Genomic DNA, 17,098 nt, shown 5'->3' on the forward strand with positions numbered 1-17,098 from the left:
TTCTACAATAATGGATTTATTTAAAGCACAGAAATGAAGCCTAGCCTGGTAGATCGAGGCTAGTGTTGCCTATTTATCATCAGAAGGCAACTTTATCCCTTCCTGTCTGGGTATTGTGTGTTTTTGTTCCATGGTTTTAGAATTTGTGATTTATTGTTCTGAAGAATGATGTATTATATAAAATACAAGTGTTGTATTGCATTGTGCCCTAAACATTTTAGATAACCGGCTCAATTCCTTAAGTTCTAACGACCACTAATGGCAGTTATTTTTTAGCAAGGGCAGTGAAAATAACCATAATAACAATAGTTGTGACAAATGAATTAAGCCTCTTGTGCTGTTTTTTTTCTTTCTTTTAGACAATGGAGCTTGAGCCTTCTAAACCTATCACTGATGCCTATGTTCTCCTAAACCTGGGTGATTCTGTAACTACTGACCACATTTCTCCTGCTGGAAATATTGCAAGAAACAGTCCTGCTGCTCGTTATTTAACCACCCGAGGGTAAGAAAGAAACATGCCTAGTTTAGTTGTTTAACATCACGCATGAGGTTTTTGACCCTATCCAAGCCTGATCTTTATCCTCTATATCAACCCATTTCTCATATCTGATGTTTAAAGTTCCCACGCTATACTCTTCTAGATCCAGCTGTCCTGCAGATAACTTTATCTGTGATAACTGTCAGAGCCTTCAACACACAGAGATAGCACACACAAGGTCAAAGAGTAGGACTCAAGTATGCTGGTACATAGTATAAAGATTGATGATGCAGGATTTTGCTTTAAAGAAAACCTGTACAAAAGAAAATGGGGAGGCTGCTAGTGCTGACATCTCTCTAAAAACTGCTGGTTGCCTTACTGGCTAGTGCTGACCTCTCTCTAAAAACCGCCGGTTGCCTTACTGGCTAGTGCTGACCTCTCTCTAAAAAACGCTGGTTGCCTTACTGGCTATGGCTTTAACACCTTCTGATATTTTGATCCAAAACAAGCAAGAAGTTAGGGAAAGGCAGAAATCCTGATCCACATACTTGTTCTAGGTCAGTGACTCGGAAAGTACAAAAGGCTGTGAACCAGCAGGACCACTAGGGAACTAGTAGTTTCAGAATAGCAGGCGTTTAACTAGCTTTCGCTTCTCAGACTTTCAAAATGTTTAAATCAACGCGGTCATGAAATAAAGTGTCCTATACCTGTCCTAACTAAGAGAGGGAATACTTACCTTTTCCACTGCATGCACTTCCAGAATGATGGTCTGTAGAGTAGAAATCTTCGTGTAAATCTACCCAGTGTGTCAATCTCCTGGGTTCCTTAAAGCTCTCACTTGTGGCTCCTACTGATCTCCATGTCACTGCTGTATCCTGCAATTAGTGGAGGTTAGCAGAAGAAACCAGCGAGAGCTGTGGGACATCGAGGAGATCAACATTCCTGGAAGTGCTGGTTTCTTTGTGGAAGATTTCTACTGAACGGAGAAGCGTTCTGGTGTCACGGGCAGCGTAAAACAATAAGTATCTCTTATTTTGCAGGTACACTTGTTAAATAAACTATTTTATGACCAGGTCACTTCAAGTGGGACCAAACCAAGCCATTTTTCTCAAAGTTTGAATTAACATATGTTTACAGTAATAATATACTCTGTCTCCATTTCTCTTCCTTCCAGTTTAACACCAAAAGAATTCAATTCTTATGGGTCGCGTAGAGGAAATGATGCCATCATGGCTAGAGGCACATTTGCCAATATCCGCTTGTTTAACAAGTTCATCAACAAGCAGGCTCCTTTAACTATACATTTTCCTTCCAATGAAACCGTAAGTACCTCTTAAGTCCTACTTAAGCCATCACATATTTGCATTACAACCGTAGACCTAGCTGTTTGCTTGGAATTCAGCTTTAAAACATTCCCCAAAACTTTAAATGCACATCTTTTGTGCATTACTAATACACCTATTAACTAAAACCCACTGAGGGTGAAAGTGGAGATTTTGAGGACTTCAGGTTTCCTCTGTTCTCTGGAAAAAAAATAATAAATGTCACAATTTTAAAGTTCATATGCACACTTGGCAGCAGTGGCGTAACAATCGCTATGGCATGTAAGGGCGCTGGCTGTCACTGACACAGCTCAGCCGCGGCACATTTCCTCTCAAAGCTGTGTCAGTGACAGCCGCTGCGGCAGATGAGAGCGGTGTTCGGAAAGAAGGAGGCGGGGCCCGCCTAAGAGCAACTCCGCCTCCTCTTACATCACTGGCCTAAGAGCAGGCGGGGCCAGTGATGTAAGAGAAGGCGGGGCCCGCCGATGGCAGAGGAGGCGGGGGACGGAACAGGAGGCGGGGCCCGGAGACCAGAGAGGCGGACAGCGCTGACGGGTAAGAGATCTCAGACCCTGCAGAGCCCACTATAGAGAGTCTATGGTGGGCTCTGCAGGGTCACTCTCCGGTGGGCTCTGCAAGTGGCATAACTAGCAATCACGGGGCCCCATACAAAATTTTGCTATGGGGCCCTGTGATTTCTAGTTACGCCCCTGCTTGTAAGCATAGACTAAAATGAGAAATTCACTGTTTTGTGGGTTTTTTTTTTTGGTTTTTTTTTGACCAGTTAGAGGGTGGGGTAGGGTGGATGTGGTGATACAATTGACCTTAGTGGTTTATTTCACTTCTTTGTCTACATAATGTATGTCATGCTCCCACTCCTGTGAATCTTGAACTACAGTCAGAAGTAACTGAGGGAGACCAAAAATGCAATTTTACATGAGCGTGAGGGAAGTGCAAAAAATAAGTGATATTTCGGCAAAAGTTGCACCTTGTTAACTCAAACTTGTCGATGGGACTTCCCAGATAAATTCAACAGTATAAATGCTCTTTTTATCGTAGTCATCAACCCAGTGGTTTTATTGATGGGCTGTGTATGTTTTCGACGGTAATCTGCAGTTGCATACTACTTCTAAGGAAAGGATGATTTTTTTTTTCTTTTCTAGCTTGATATTTACGATGCAGCTGATAGATATCAGCAGGCTGGCCATAACTTGATCATCGTAACTGGAAAGGAATACGGATCTGGAAGCTCCAGGGACTGGGCAGCCAAAGGACCTTTCTTGCAGGTAAACTCGTTTTTGTGGGACCTGTAACACAGCATGACACCAGGAAAACCTTTACAATGTGTTTTGGGACTAGATCTGAAGAACAGTCATTTGTAACAAAGAATGTCCAGTGGTTGGTCATACATGAACTACTATCCTCCTTTTCATCTATTTAGGTATCTAAAAAGCACAGTAGCTTTACAAGGCTTATTTTATTTCAGCAGTCAAACTGCAGCCTACCAACACTTAACAGCACCACTAGGGTCTCACTGCAGTTCTAACCTTGAAAGATTTGAACTTGTGTCTGTTTCTTAGGGCTAGTGTCACTCTCGCACACTTTAATATATGTTTATTTTATACAGGGTATTAAAGCTGTCCTTGCTGAGAGCTATGAGCGCATTCACCGCAGTAACCTAGTTGGAATGGGCATAATCCCTCTCCAGTATTTGCCAGGAGAAAATGCAGAGGCCCTCGGACTTACTGGTAAAGAGCGTTACACCATTCTTATACCTGAAGACAAGGATCTACGACCTGGCATGAATGTTGAGATAAAGGTATGTTCTTTTCCTAGTCACCCACACTTTTTGGTAAATACGTGTAGGCAGCAGGCAGTACAGGTGCTGGTAATGAAAGAGTACAGGGGTGCGGAAGTTTTAAAAAGAAAACTGCTTGCCCAAGGGCTAAAGCGGGGGCCCAATCTACTTGTCCCTCTTGACAATCTACTTGTCCCGATACAAAAAAAGTTTTACCCAAAACCGTATTTAACTGTGCTAAGAAGCGCTTCTCATTGGTCAGCGTGGTCCAACAAGTGCTTGCAATTTGCAAGCAAAATTCAAAAGGCATAGCGCAGGGCTGCGCTTGACAGCAGTACCGGGTACAGATTGTACACCCGTGCTGGCGGAGGCAAAGTACTGTTCACTGAAAGGTAAGTATAGCGGGGGGGAAAGATGTGTGTGTGTATGGTATGTATATATATATATATATATACACATTTTTTTTTACCTAATTTTACTCCTGCAACACAGAACAGATCATCTGTGCAGTTTCTGACAGGTGGCGCTGTGATTACAGCGCTCTGGTCTCACTGATCACGCAGAGCAAAGAACGGACGTTCTTCGCTCTGCTCCCCACTCTCCATCCTGAGCTCATTGGCTGTGGTCCTGGGTCCCCCAGAAGAGTGGGGGACCCCAAAAACCTCAGCAGGGATGGGGGGGACAGACAGGCTGGTACAAGAGATCTGATCAGATCACTTGTATAAAACGTGCAGTAGCTCCCTGCTGTACATTTAGACCTGCTTGCCCGAAGCTAAATGTACAAAAAAAGTACCCGCCCAGAACTGCGTGTCTCGGGCGCTAGGAATGCCACACCCCTGGGGTATATACAGGTTAGTACAGAAGTGGTTAATGAACCCCGTGGTCCTACCGGGGCTTATACTTCACACCCCCACCAATCTGTTCAACAAATAGAAGTGAAGAAAAATACTAGGTATGCACCGATATATCGGCCGCCAAAACATAACGGCCGGAAATGGCACTTTTGGCATAATGCCGAAAGAGCCATGTTTCGGCCGCTACATCGGGTCATCCCTGGTTCCAACAGCCGCCGAGCGCTGCAGGAGTCAGGACGAGAGCGCTGTGAGCTGCGGCATCTCTCCTCCCACACCGCTCAGCCGCCTATCACAGTCCGGCAGAGCGTTGTGTGGGCGGAGACAGCGCTGTCACAGGAGGCTGGGCTTTCCTCTCTACACGACTCGATCAGCCTCCTGTGACAGCGTGTCAGAGAGAAAAGCAGTGATCAGTGATATTTCCACAGCTGGATACAGGCAAGACTTTTGAAGCCTTAATGAGATTTGACACCGATGTGGAGCTCACCTATTACCGCAATGGAGGCATCCTGAACTACATGATCCGTAAAATGGCTAACTCTGATTAATATGAAAGTCCAGATGACCTGTCATTAAAGATACCCATAGAAATGAGATGCTGGTCATCAGATACTTATGACACCTATAACAGTATGAGTATGGACAACTGTAAAAGGTAACCACACGGAACCACGATGGGAGAGCAAGGTTTATGTGGCCAGGTTTCCTGTGGTTGACCAGATTTAGTATTGATAAGCCTTTATCAAGTAAAGAGAAAACAGAATTTTTAGCGTTTAGATTACTTTTGATTTGAATTGACTTCCGTCCAATGTCTATGGGTACCTTTTTAAAGATGGAGATGAGAAATAAGTCATATTCCATCTTATCTACATCTTTAAAATGGAGAACACATGACCAGATAGGGCATACATTGTTGAATGTAATTCTTGACCTAAGACAGTAGAGTGTTGATCCAGGAGGAGGCATTATTGACAAGTTTCCCAGTAATGATTTATAAGTTGATATTAAAGATAAGACACTTTGACCTTTATTCAGGGAACATGGAAAATGACAGCCTTTGCCCCTGAGCCTTCGTCACTACAGATAAGATGAGGTTCTCCGTGCTCTAAAGCCATAATGATCAGCTATTCTTATATTTTAAAAAGCAGCTCACCCATTGTAGACACAGTGCTGCAACTCTGGTTCAGAAGCAAATTCTAAGCTGGGGGATTCCACTGAAAACGCTTCCTGTAGTGCTCCACTAGGCCTCAGAGCTGATTTAACAGGGTTTAGAGTCTCCACCACCCAATGGCACTGATTTGTAAGGTTAAAATGTCAGACTTTCTCACTGTCACAATGATAGCCTAAAACCCTTCAAGGAACACCTTTATCCTGAAAAAAAATGTAACTAGTGTTTTTCATCTTCCATATCCAGCTTTTTTTGTTGGGTGACAGGTACAAGTCAAAGTCTCAGACTACAGCAAATCATGTCTCTTACCTCTTTGGTTACATGTCCTTATACTAACTAGAAGCAGATCCTTTCACACAGTTCTAAAGCGCAGGCAGATCTCATTCTCCTTGCTCCCCCCTGCTATGCCCAAATAGTGGGCCATTCTGAGGGGACAAAACCTCTAGCACATCCTGGTCATGGAGCTTGCCTATCCCCTCCTGTCTTCACATATTCCTAATGGCCAGGTTAAGAGGACATTGTAGGGCATAGTGGTCCAAACGTTGTACTTTCAGTGCACAAAAACAAAAAACATCCCTTTTATAGACATGAGGTTTAATAAGAATTTTAGCTGTGACTGTGTTAAAGATGGCAACCCATAGCAATCGATCTTATTTCAGTGTGCTTTTGTCACTAGACATTTGTTTTGCTATGGGTTAGTGCACGTTACAAGTTCATTCTAAAATAATCCTGAAGGTCTTAGTTGTTCATACATGGAAAGCATTGGTGTATTTAATTCTTTGTGTTGAGATTTGATCTTCTGTTCCACACTTTCACAGTGTTTTTTTTTTCTTTGAATCTTAGTTATATATCTGTTAATGGCCATTATCTTTACAAAATTCCTTTGTAAAAAACAGTCCAAATAAATCTATTTTCAGGAGATGTGTATTGCCTGTTTTGTATTTTGTCCTTTTATGCAGATCTCATTTTTGTGCATTTATAATAACTCCAGAGACATTTTTAAATATCTGCATGTTTAAGAGTCAGTCTGCCTAATGCGGATTTTGATTTGGTAATGGTTGAATCAGCTACTAGCTTAATTTGCCTTTTGAACACTCCAGTATTGTAATCTCATAACTGGAGTTCCTATATCTGCCCTCTTCCATGGAGACTTGGTCCTTCTGCTACAGTCCCTGTAGTGAAACATTATCCAAAGAGGCAGAGTGACTGTTAAAGGCCGCAGGAGATGGAGAGTGCAAGTAACTAAAGAGGTATTATAAGCTTGTGGGTGACTCAACCTTCTGGCTTTCTATGCAGAACTGAAGTATCCGTTTTGGCTAGAATGCTCCTTTATGTTAGTTTTGCTATAACAGCCATTATTTTAGCAGGGACAGTAACAAGAGCCTTTTTATTAGGGATGCACCTATACCAAGTACAGTACTTGGTACATGTACCGATACTTTTGAGCTCCTAGACTAGAGAAAAATTCAAAAGTTAGGAGGCAGCTGTCATTTGTAAGGAGCACACGGAGCTCCTGGGATTAGTACATCTCTGTTTTTAGTGTATGATTTTGTTTTTATAAATATAAATAAAGGGGAGGCACCGATACCAGTTTTGCGAGTACGAGTACTGGTACTTGCCGAGTACTCACAGATACAAGTACTGATACATTTTTGTTGTCATGTGACAGTTTTTCTAAAACAATACAGACTAATGATTTCAGGACAGTGGTGGAGCACCAGAACCAGGTCCCAGCTGCAACCCTGGTAGTTCTCGTGAAAATGCCAAGTATCTGTGCATCTCTACTTTTTATCACCAGTCCACCCTTTTGGAAAGCCTTGCATAACAAAACAGTCATCCACTGGGGTGTACAATTTGTGGTGTTCATTTTTCAGTTTTTCCTCACTAGGGACTTTAATTGATTGGCTTCCTGGGCCTCCTGGCCCATCTTATTTTTCAAGGCCACCTTATTTTTTCCTGAAGTGATATATTGGATGTTTTCTCTTTATATGGCTACACTATATGTTGCATATGTTTGCTCCATAGTCTACCCTGTTTGGATGGGAGTCTACTGCATCAGTATATTGAGTCAGTGACTATGAACAGTGACTATGAACATGTATACAGCAAGCACAGTCAGAATTCCTGATATATCCATCAGCATGACAGCCAAGCAATTAACATTTTTAGGAGGGTTGAGCAATGACAGCTTCCTTATCTTCTTTTTTCACTATTTAAATTGTATTAGTTTTGTATAAACTTGTACAAAAAACAGATAAACAATTACAGTAACTTACAGGCAAAACCATGTAGCAATACAATTGGCCATAAAATATACATGAAAGTGTCTGCATATAGGAAGAACGTGGAAGGAGGGGGGAGAAAGATAAGAGAAAGGGGACGCAAAGAGAAGTAGAGACCGATGGAGAGAGAAGGGTGCGGGAGCCCACACTGCCATATACATTACATAAGACATGAGGAAGAACGCAGTTTAAAGGAGGATTCTGCGACTTGAGCACTGATTGAGGATGAAGCATTGAGTTGGAGGAGATTCAGCTTCTGGGCATCTTCTAATGAAGCACCAAGGTCAGTCTTCCAATGTGATAGATACGGTGGGTCTTGTTGCATCCGAGACGACAAAAGCAGGATTTTGTAAAGTTGTGATATACCTCTTGGTTATGTGTTTAGATGAAGCACTGAGATCTTGGAATCTGAATTTAGTTTTACTTAGACGAATGTTGCGTACAGGATTTACAGCCTCAAACAGGAAACGCATAAATCATAGAGAAGAAAACATATATAACTTCCTCTGTATCATAGACAAATATCATACAGACTAGCTTTGCACCACAGCGCCATCTATACATCAGTATAAGCCAGGGTTCAAAATTTCCACTCGCCTGCTTGCATTTTGGCGAGTAAAAGTAAAGTGAGGGCGAGTGGAAATTTGGGTCTCCAAGTACCGGTCCGCGGCCAAACTCCGGCCCGCGAGCCGGTACTATGTGGCCCACAGCCAGCTGACACGTCAGGCACACGGTCGCAGACCGCGTACCTGACTTGCGGGAGCAGCTCCACGGTCTGTGTCTTATGCAAACCGCAGAGCAGCTCCTGTCGGCTCCGGCTTCCTTCGGCCAGAGCTATCACAGTTCTGAGCTCCAGCCGAAAGGATGTATGTGAGCAGGATCGATGCCTGGTTATCTGGGGGTGATAGTGAGATCTGCTGCAGACCTCACTAATCAGTCACAGATAAACCAGGGATCGATCCTGCTCACAGCCTCCTCCCTGCAAAGACGTGAACAGGCGGGGGGGGGGTTGAGTGTATTATCGTTTTGTGTGTGGGGGGGGTGCGTATTATTTTATGTGTGTGGGAGGTTAATAAGGGGGAGTATATTATTTTGTGTGGGGGGGGATAATAAGGGCGGTAAATGCGCGTTTCCGAGGGCTATCCGGCTGTATCCTAATATATATGCGCGGCAAATACGCCGCAAAGAAGCTCCTGTACTTGTTTGGGGGGCGCAGGGTGGAACGCGCTGTAAAACGCCCAGGTGGGAACCATGCCCATAGGCAATTATTGGTTTTCACATGTTGAGCGTTCTATAGCGCGTAGGAACACGCTGCAAAACTCCCAGGTGTGAACCAGACCTAAAGGCCTGGCTAGAAGCTCAGGACTTGAAATGTTGAGCCCTGGTATAAGCTGTTGTATTTCCAACAATACCGTGGGTAGGTGAAGATGTATGAGACAAAAGAGCTTCTAAAGCAGTGGTTCTCAACCTTTCTAGGGCCGGGACCCCTTGGTAACATTTACCAAGTTGTGGTGACCCCCAACGGTAAAATTTAGGGATGACGCAGCTGCTGCGGCGACATCTGGCGGCGTGGCGGGAGAAATGACACTGCTGCGCTAGGAGAGGGCTGAGGAGGACACTCACCTTATTGTTTATTTTTTATAATTTTCTTATTTCTCTTTAATCGCTTTTTTATTTTTTTAATTCTTTTATTTTTATTTCTTTAATAATTTTTGTATATTTTTTTTCCACTTAACTTCATTGCTGTCACACAGAGGTAACAAGCCCCTCTGTAATAGCAATTGGAGGTGACAGGTTCTCTTTATTGACTCCGTCACCTCCAATACAGGAGTCCTAGCACAGCACTGTGCTGGAACTTCTGTGAGAGGGGAAGACTGCTATCCCCTCTCACTGTGCACACGGAGCGGCAGGTTTACTTTTAACCCTGTCAAAATAAAAATAAAATAACTTTGGAAAGGTTTAGTCTGCTCGATGAGAGTTTTTTTTCTTTTCTGACTGGATGCCGCTAGGCGACCCCTGGCAAATTGTCAATCGACCCCCAGGTTGAGAACCACTGTTCTAAAGGATGTACAGAGGTGTACAAAAGTCTTGTAACACCTGTCTCTACATGGAACTCCACCGATTTGAATAGAAATTAAAAAAAATAACAATAGAAAATTGCATACCAAATGAAAGGAAATGTTAATATAAATTTCAAATCTGACCTTTAGGATTAATAATTTTTTGACTTTAAAGATATTATGAGAGAAATGAAGCACATGTGTGAAAAACCTTATGTGACATATTTTTTTTTTTTTTTTTACAGATACATTTAAAATTTAATACAGAAACAGCAGATAATGAATAAAACAGACTTATAAAATAACTTTTCCCCGCAGGGACAATATGTCAGCCTTCAGGGGTGTTCAAATCTAGTGAACATGTTAGCTAATTCGTTTTTAGTGGGAAGTGCTCGCACAAGCTCATCGTTGGGAGGAGAGAGCTGATCTTCCCACTCATCACCCGATTCGGAGCGTGGAAAAGGAAGACTCTGAGTACTGATCATTCGGGGAAGAGCGTGGTGAAAGAGTTGCGTGCGAAGCCGACAGTGGGCCTCGCCACGCAGAGTTGATGGGTCGGGTGGATCTGAAGCCAGGTACCGCTTGATGGTTTCAGCGGAAGGAGTTTTTGAGGCATCAAGGCGAGCTGTCATCTTCCCCATGTGAAAGTTGTCCTTGGGGAGCAATTTAGAAGTACGGAATGTCAAAAAAGCGGGTAATGGTACCGGATCTCCCGTTAAGCACGTCTAGCCACCACCATGTGGCTAGACGTGCTTAACTGGCCTCCTGCTTCCTTCTCTTTTATTCAAGTAATCTTACATAAGGCCAAACTTGTCTAAGTTCTGCAGCTTTCCACAAAGCAGAGGACTTTCCAATGTTGGGGTCATCTGACATGGAAAATCAGAGCATTAAATACATACATTGTCAACTGTGCCAGGGATAAACAGATCTACTAAAGATAAGATCTTAAAAGGATAGCTGCCATAAAAGAAGTAAGTGTACCAGTAAGATCACCAAACACGTGTTAAGAGCCAAGAACTATTTTATTGATCCATTGATATTACAAAGGTAACAGAAAACATCCAACGCATTTCGAAGCCAAACAATCCTCCTGCATCAGGGCTTTGACAACAGTCTTCTAGATCCCAGACCCTAAGCCTGGGTTACTTAATCAGAGACATTGAAGATATCGGCAACAATTTTCTGTATTGGGCAGCTGTGCCCCTGTTTCGGATTAAGTGACCGGGCTTAGAGATTTATAAGACTGTTGTGAAAGCCCTGATGAAGGGGGATTATTTGGCCCCTGAAACGTGTTGTCTGTTTTCTGTTACCTTTGAAATATCCATAGAATAATTAAATACAGTTCTTGGCTCTTAATATATGTTTTTGGTTCAACTCCTTCTCTTTCATGAGCCCTTTCCTTTTAGAATCTTACCATCTTGAGTATATTTGGATATCCCTGGCACAATTGTGATGTGCTCTGTTAAGCTTTTCAGCAAAGCTTGCTGTATTGGGTTCATCGCAGGAATTTACATCGACCATCTAATAGAGTTAGTGACACTTGAGCCGTCCAACAGATTGTAAGAGATCTTTTAAATGTCCAGGTCAAACCCTGGGCATTGGCATGGAGCCGACCTTCCGGCCAATCAGGAAGCCATGCGGCAAGTAATGACTCTCCTCCCAATTTCCTGATTGGCCAGGAAGCAAACTCCAAAATTTGCTTTTGTAAGACTGAGCAATGAAATTACTAAAATCAACAGAAATGATATTGTATTTTTAATAAGCACACATTTTGAATTTTTATTATATAAAAATTTAACTCAAGTATTTTATTCTGTGTTTTTTTTTTATATTATTAGATACTGTTTCATATACAAGTTTGTAAATGTTCCCTCCACTGGTCAACTCTATGTGATAGAATGTACTTAGTAATCCATATTCAAGCGAAGTAGTGCTTTGCTCATTTAGGTTTACTTGATCTAAATTACTATATCCAGCACTGTACAAACATAAAAATACTATATATAAATAGCGCAATTCACAACAATACGATAGTACTAAAACAACCAAAAATTGTTGGTGGATTCTTATTCTTCAATCAACAGTGCATGGAAATAGTATGACGGACAGAGCAAAAACTGATATATCTAGGGCACAAAGTGCGAAAAGTGGCACAACCAATATATGTAAAAGTGATACAAAATATATAGAGTGTAAATGTAATATAAACAGGTGATCAATAATTTCCAGTCCACACACACACATCTTGTATATGAGTGCAGTGATATTTCCAGAACTACAAATGATCTGGTGTAATCTTGCCTAAAGCAACATGATCAGCATCACCCTTTAGTCATGTAACACCTTCTGTGGACAAATTCTAAGCAAGTAAGGTGGACCTTGTAAAATAAGGTCATATAGTGCATTTAGCCACCATTGGGTTATAAGACAGCAGGGATTCGGACTGGTTCTCCAGGATGTGCAGCTCAGAAGGGAACATAGACGTCACGTAACCCACAGTGCTTTCCATAAAAAACAACCTCTTTATCAAAATCCTAATGAGACACACTCGCTATGACTGTGCACATGACAAGAAAGATCACAAACAGGCGATTCTGAACTTGTGGCGATGCCGTTATCCCAGACCTCCCGATTTAATTGATGTTGTCAGTCTAGCCTTGCCCTATGTTTTACGTCCAGTAGTCTTTTCAGGGGCCCTGAAGATGAGGCACATAGTCTTGGAGATTATACAATTAAAATTCTTTTAATCGCTACTCACCTCTCCGCCGCCTTCCAGGAGTCCCGTCAGAGATCCGGTGACGTCACGGGCATCGACGTCACTGGACTCCTCCCCCCTTCCCTTCGTTGGCTGACAGAGCCACTTGGGGAAGGGGGGAGGAGTCCGGTGACGTCGATGTCCGTGACGTCACCGGATCTCCGACGGGACTCCCGGAAGCCGGCGGAGAGGTGAGTACGGATTAAAAGAATTTTAATCGATCAAAAAAATTAACGATTAATCGAAGAATGAATCGTTAATTTCCGTAGCCCTAATAATATTATTATTATTCAGGATCTATACAGCACCAACAGTTTGTGCAGCTCTTTACAAAATAGTGGAGACAGTACAGTTACAATACAGTTTCAGAACAGTAGTGTTGGGAGGGCCCTGCTCGTGAGAACTTACAATCTAGTAGGAGGGGCAAGTGATACAGAAGGTAATAATTGTGTAGATTGAGTTATTGGAGGAAGTAAAAGGCAGTTATGTTGAGATGAGATAGGCTTCCCTGAAGATATGAGTTTTTAAGGATCGCCTAAAGGTGTAACAGTTCATTATAATTTTCCCAATGTAAGCTCGGCACATTCAAAAAATAATAAGTAAATCATTGGTATGTTAAGTAAAAGATCAGAATGAATAAGTCAAATGAGGTGAAACCATGACCTTATTTTGCTAGATGGTAATACAAATATAATTTGGCCCACTGGACAAAGGTCAAGGATGTACAGTAAATGGTAATGTGATTGGCTACCGTCAGTTGCAGCACAACAATGCTGTTTGCATGGTGCAGTAAAATGTATCGGTTTCCACTTTCACAAAATATTAAAAAAAAATATTTATCTCATAAAGATAGCCTGAGATGCCAACATAAGGGGCAGTTAAAATATGGTGGGGAGGGTAGGCCTGAGGTTTTCTACAGAGACAAGGAACTAATGGCTGATGACACTGACTATACATGAACCATGTCTAAAATGTCTAGTTTTGGTGGACCAACTCTTTGGCTGGGTTCACAAGGCGTACAGAATATGCGTGTTTGTGACGTGCGTTTTTACCGCCATTTGCGGTAAAAGAAACGCGCGTTTCCAAGGGATAGGCTGTATCCTAATGGATACTTGCGGCAAATACGCCCAAAGAAGCTCCTGTACTTCTTTGGGCGGAGGGCGTTTTGCAGCGCGTTTCTACGTACTGTAAAACGCCCAGATGTGAACCAGGCCTCAAATCTGATATAACTGATAAAGTCCACTGTTTTGCAATGGGAAATGTGATAAAATGACAGTTCAAATCCCTCCCTTCAGTCTTGCACCGGCTCCTCTCTTGTACAGAAATTGCTTACTCTGATTTTACTGCATGCTATGACAAAAAAAAAACTGCATGTTTTTCTTGTACATGGTTGGATGATGGATGTCAGCAGAGCTTCCCCTCATTCACTAAACTAAGGGCAAACAGGCTGTTCAAGGAATTTCCACTTGGCAGGGGAAATTCCTTGAACAGCCTATTTGCCTTTAGTAAATCAACCCATATAACCGCACACTGCATTAGAAGCTGCAGCAAGTTGATCGAGCCCATTGTATTTCCTGGCTGGAAGACGTCCACCATCATCTAATTTTCCTCTCCAGCCTTAGGCCTCATTCACACACAACGCAAGCAAAATTGTATATACAATATAGAGAATGAACTGCGCCAATAAGCAAGCTAACAGCTACAAGGCACTGGAATGTACACCCACTGTGAGTGTGTATACGTGAAAAATGAATAACTAAATGTGCCGAGCTAAAACAATGATCAGATATAAAGAGTAAAAAAATAAAAAAGCAGTGACTCAAACAAATGTCAGTGAAAAAAAAAAATCAGGTGTAAAGTCTTTAAATCTTCATAAATCCGCGAAAGATGTCCATAAATAAATAGCAATAGTGATGAATATTACTTGTTCCTTCACCAAATGCACCACGTGCACCACACCAGATATAGGGGTGCTCACCTTATTGATAGACCCCAGCAAGAGGTCAAACCAGGCAATTCCCTTCTTAACCAGGGGAGGGGGCCCTCAGCTCCAATCGCTCACAGATGTCCTCCAATGGTTTAATCAGACCAGCAAACAGATCTGTGCAACACTTCTTAAATAGGAAAGCAATAGCCTCCAATCTTTATTGATCTATAGGCCTCCTCAGTATAAGGTGTCAATGCCAGGCATTGACACCTTATACTGAGGAGGCCTATAGATCGAGGAGGCCAGGCATTGACACCTTATACTGAGGAGGCCTATAGATCAATAAAGATTGGAGGCTATTGCTTTCCTATTTAAGAAGTGTTGCACAGATCTGTTTGCTGGTCTGATTAAACCATTGGAGGACATCTGTGAGCGATTGGAGCTGAGGGCCCCCTCCCCTGGTTAAGAAGGGAATTGCCTGGTTTGACCTCTTGCTGGGGTCTATCAATAAGGTGAGCACCCCTATATCTGGTGTGGTGCACTTGGTGCATTTGGTGAAGGAACAAGTAATATTCATCACTATTGCTATATTTGGACATCTTTCGCGGATTTATGAAGATTTAAAGACTTTACACCTGATTGATTTTTTATTTTTTATTTTTTTTCACTGACATTTGTTTGAGTCACTGCTTTTTTATTTTTTTACTCTTTATATCTGATCATTGTTTTAGCTCGGCACATTTAGTTATTCAAAATTGTATTTACGCCTCTGCGCGTATATACGAGCGTATATGCATATACTATATGCAATCCCAGAATGCATCACTGGTTATAAGATTTTTAAATGTGCTGTGTATGCACGTAAATACGCAGAAATACGCTGCACGGACGCATCTCTGTTCCATTCTGTTTTTGCGCATATATATATGCTACGCAAATATAAGGCTCAATACGTGGCTGTGTGTATGGAGCCATTTATTTGCATATGGTACAATACGCACGTACGCGCAGCAGTGTGAATGAGGCCTTACTGTCTCTGCCCCCCTCCCTTTCATGTACTGTATTTGATTTTAGTTCTTTCAATTATGGAGGCTTAGCATCACATAAGGGTGTTACCTAGGCAGCCTGCATGCAAATACAGCCTGCCTGGGGACACCCACTCCTCCAGAAGGACATCCACCCATCAAGGTATTTTGACATTTGCACAGCTCATGCCACCAAGAGCCAGCCCACTGCTTGCAACAGGGCTGAGGGCTCCTGAGAGAAGTAATGAGCCAGGATGCTATGTACAGGCCCTCCCATCAGCCATGGTCTGCCTGCATTGCAGAGAGATGTATTGTGACCCAGTGATGACATTACTGGTTCTAAGATAAGGTATGTAAACAAAAGAGCATGTTTATTTCATTAATATATTAAAGTGGGGGTGAGAGGGAACCAGGGAAGGCAAAATATAAGTAGATTATTCTTCAGCTTTAAAGGGCAGGTAGATCTTGGCGTTGTCTTTTAGAACACTATGGTCGCCCTTCAATAAAATTGTTTGCTTGTCGAGAACAATGAGAGAGCCAAAATATTCTGCCCATAAAATGGATATTTTCCACTTTCATGATATACTGGATTTCTTTTACCAACTGTTTTAAAGCTAAATATTTTCAGTGCATCAGTAGAAACACAACTTCGATCTGGATACAACTACCAGCAGTGAAGGCATTGCAGTAAAAGGATCATCACACATTTGTCTTCCTTCACAGCACGTTAAAAGGAAGCACTGTACAACAAGCACTGTCATGTAAGCAGAGTAGGTTTCTGTCCTTATTCATATAGTATAGTACAGACTTTCTTAACCAGGGTACCATGCCCCTTTTATGAGGTAGAGACCCCCCCCTTTACATCAAACGACAGAGACCACTGTCAAACGAGGGTGTTTACACCCAGCCTTGACTACAGTCTATCCAAATCGATCATGTGACACTCCTGAATCACTATTCCTTGTTACTAATCTGCCTCGCATGCGAGGCAGATAGCAACAGTGGAAATGCAGCGGTAGCAATTACCGTATTTTGCGGTCCATAAGACGCACCGGACCATAGGACGCAGGGAGGTCCAGATCGTTCCCGCTGTTTGGTTTTGTTTATGATGGTTGCGAAGAAGTTAAAGGGTGCTGTGACTGAAACAAGTTTTGAGTGTGGTATAGTATGCAGAAATCAAGAACTTCTTAGCACAATATAAAATAAAAATGTAAAGCAGAATTAGAACTACCCATTTAAAGGTCCCCCATAACAGTTGCATTCAAGGTTGGCAATGTGTTTATTTCAGCTCTCAACCAAACTTCCAAACGCTCCACTGGTTGGTGTCATAGCTTATCACATGTGCAGTGTCATGGCATCTGCAATCCAGATAGAGGATAAGATGGTACCTTCCTTGACTGTAAAGTATAGGAGGGTGTAGTTCCACCATAAA

The 17,098-nt window shown here is 42.3% G+C and overlaps 1 protein-coding gene across 4 annotated transcripts in view; it reads left to right on the forward strand.

Moving 5' to 3' along the window:
- The window catches only part of ACO1 (aconitase 1), a 48,659-nt gene extending 43,518 nt beyond the window's left edge, over positions 1-5,141 (forward strand). For all 4 annotated transcript variants that reach the window (XM_018554469.1, XM_018554471.1, XM_018554467.1 and 1 more), the window contains exons 17-21: positions 360-502; positions 1,653-1,800; positions 2,964-3,086; positions 3,428-3,619; positions 4,878-5,141. In XM_018554469.1, coding sequence (XP_018409971.1) covers positions 360-502; positions 1,653-1,800; positions 2,964-3,086; positions 3,428-3,619; positions 4,878-4,997 — 726 coding nt within the window. In that variant the 3' untranslated portion in view covers positions 4,998-5,141. The remainder of the gene's footprint in view (positions 1-359; positions 503-1,652; positions 1,801-2,963; positions 3,087-3,427; positions 3,620-4,877) is intronic.
- The last annotated feature ends 11,957 nt before the right edge of the window (positions 5,142-17,098 follow it).

Source organism: Nanorana parkeri, unplaced genomic scaffold (assembly GCF_000935625.1).
Source record: "Nanorana parkeri isolate BGI_ZX_2015 unplaced genomic scaffold, ASM93562v1 scaffold160, whole genome shotgun sequence".
NCBI lineage: Eukaryota > Metazoa > Chordata > Amphibia > Anura > Dicroglossidae > Nanorana > Nanorana parkeri.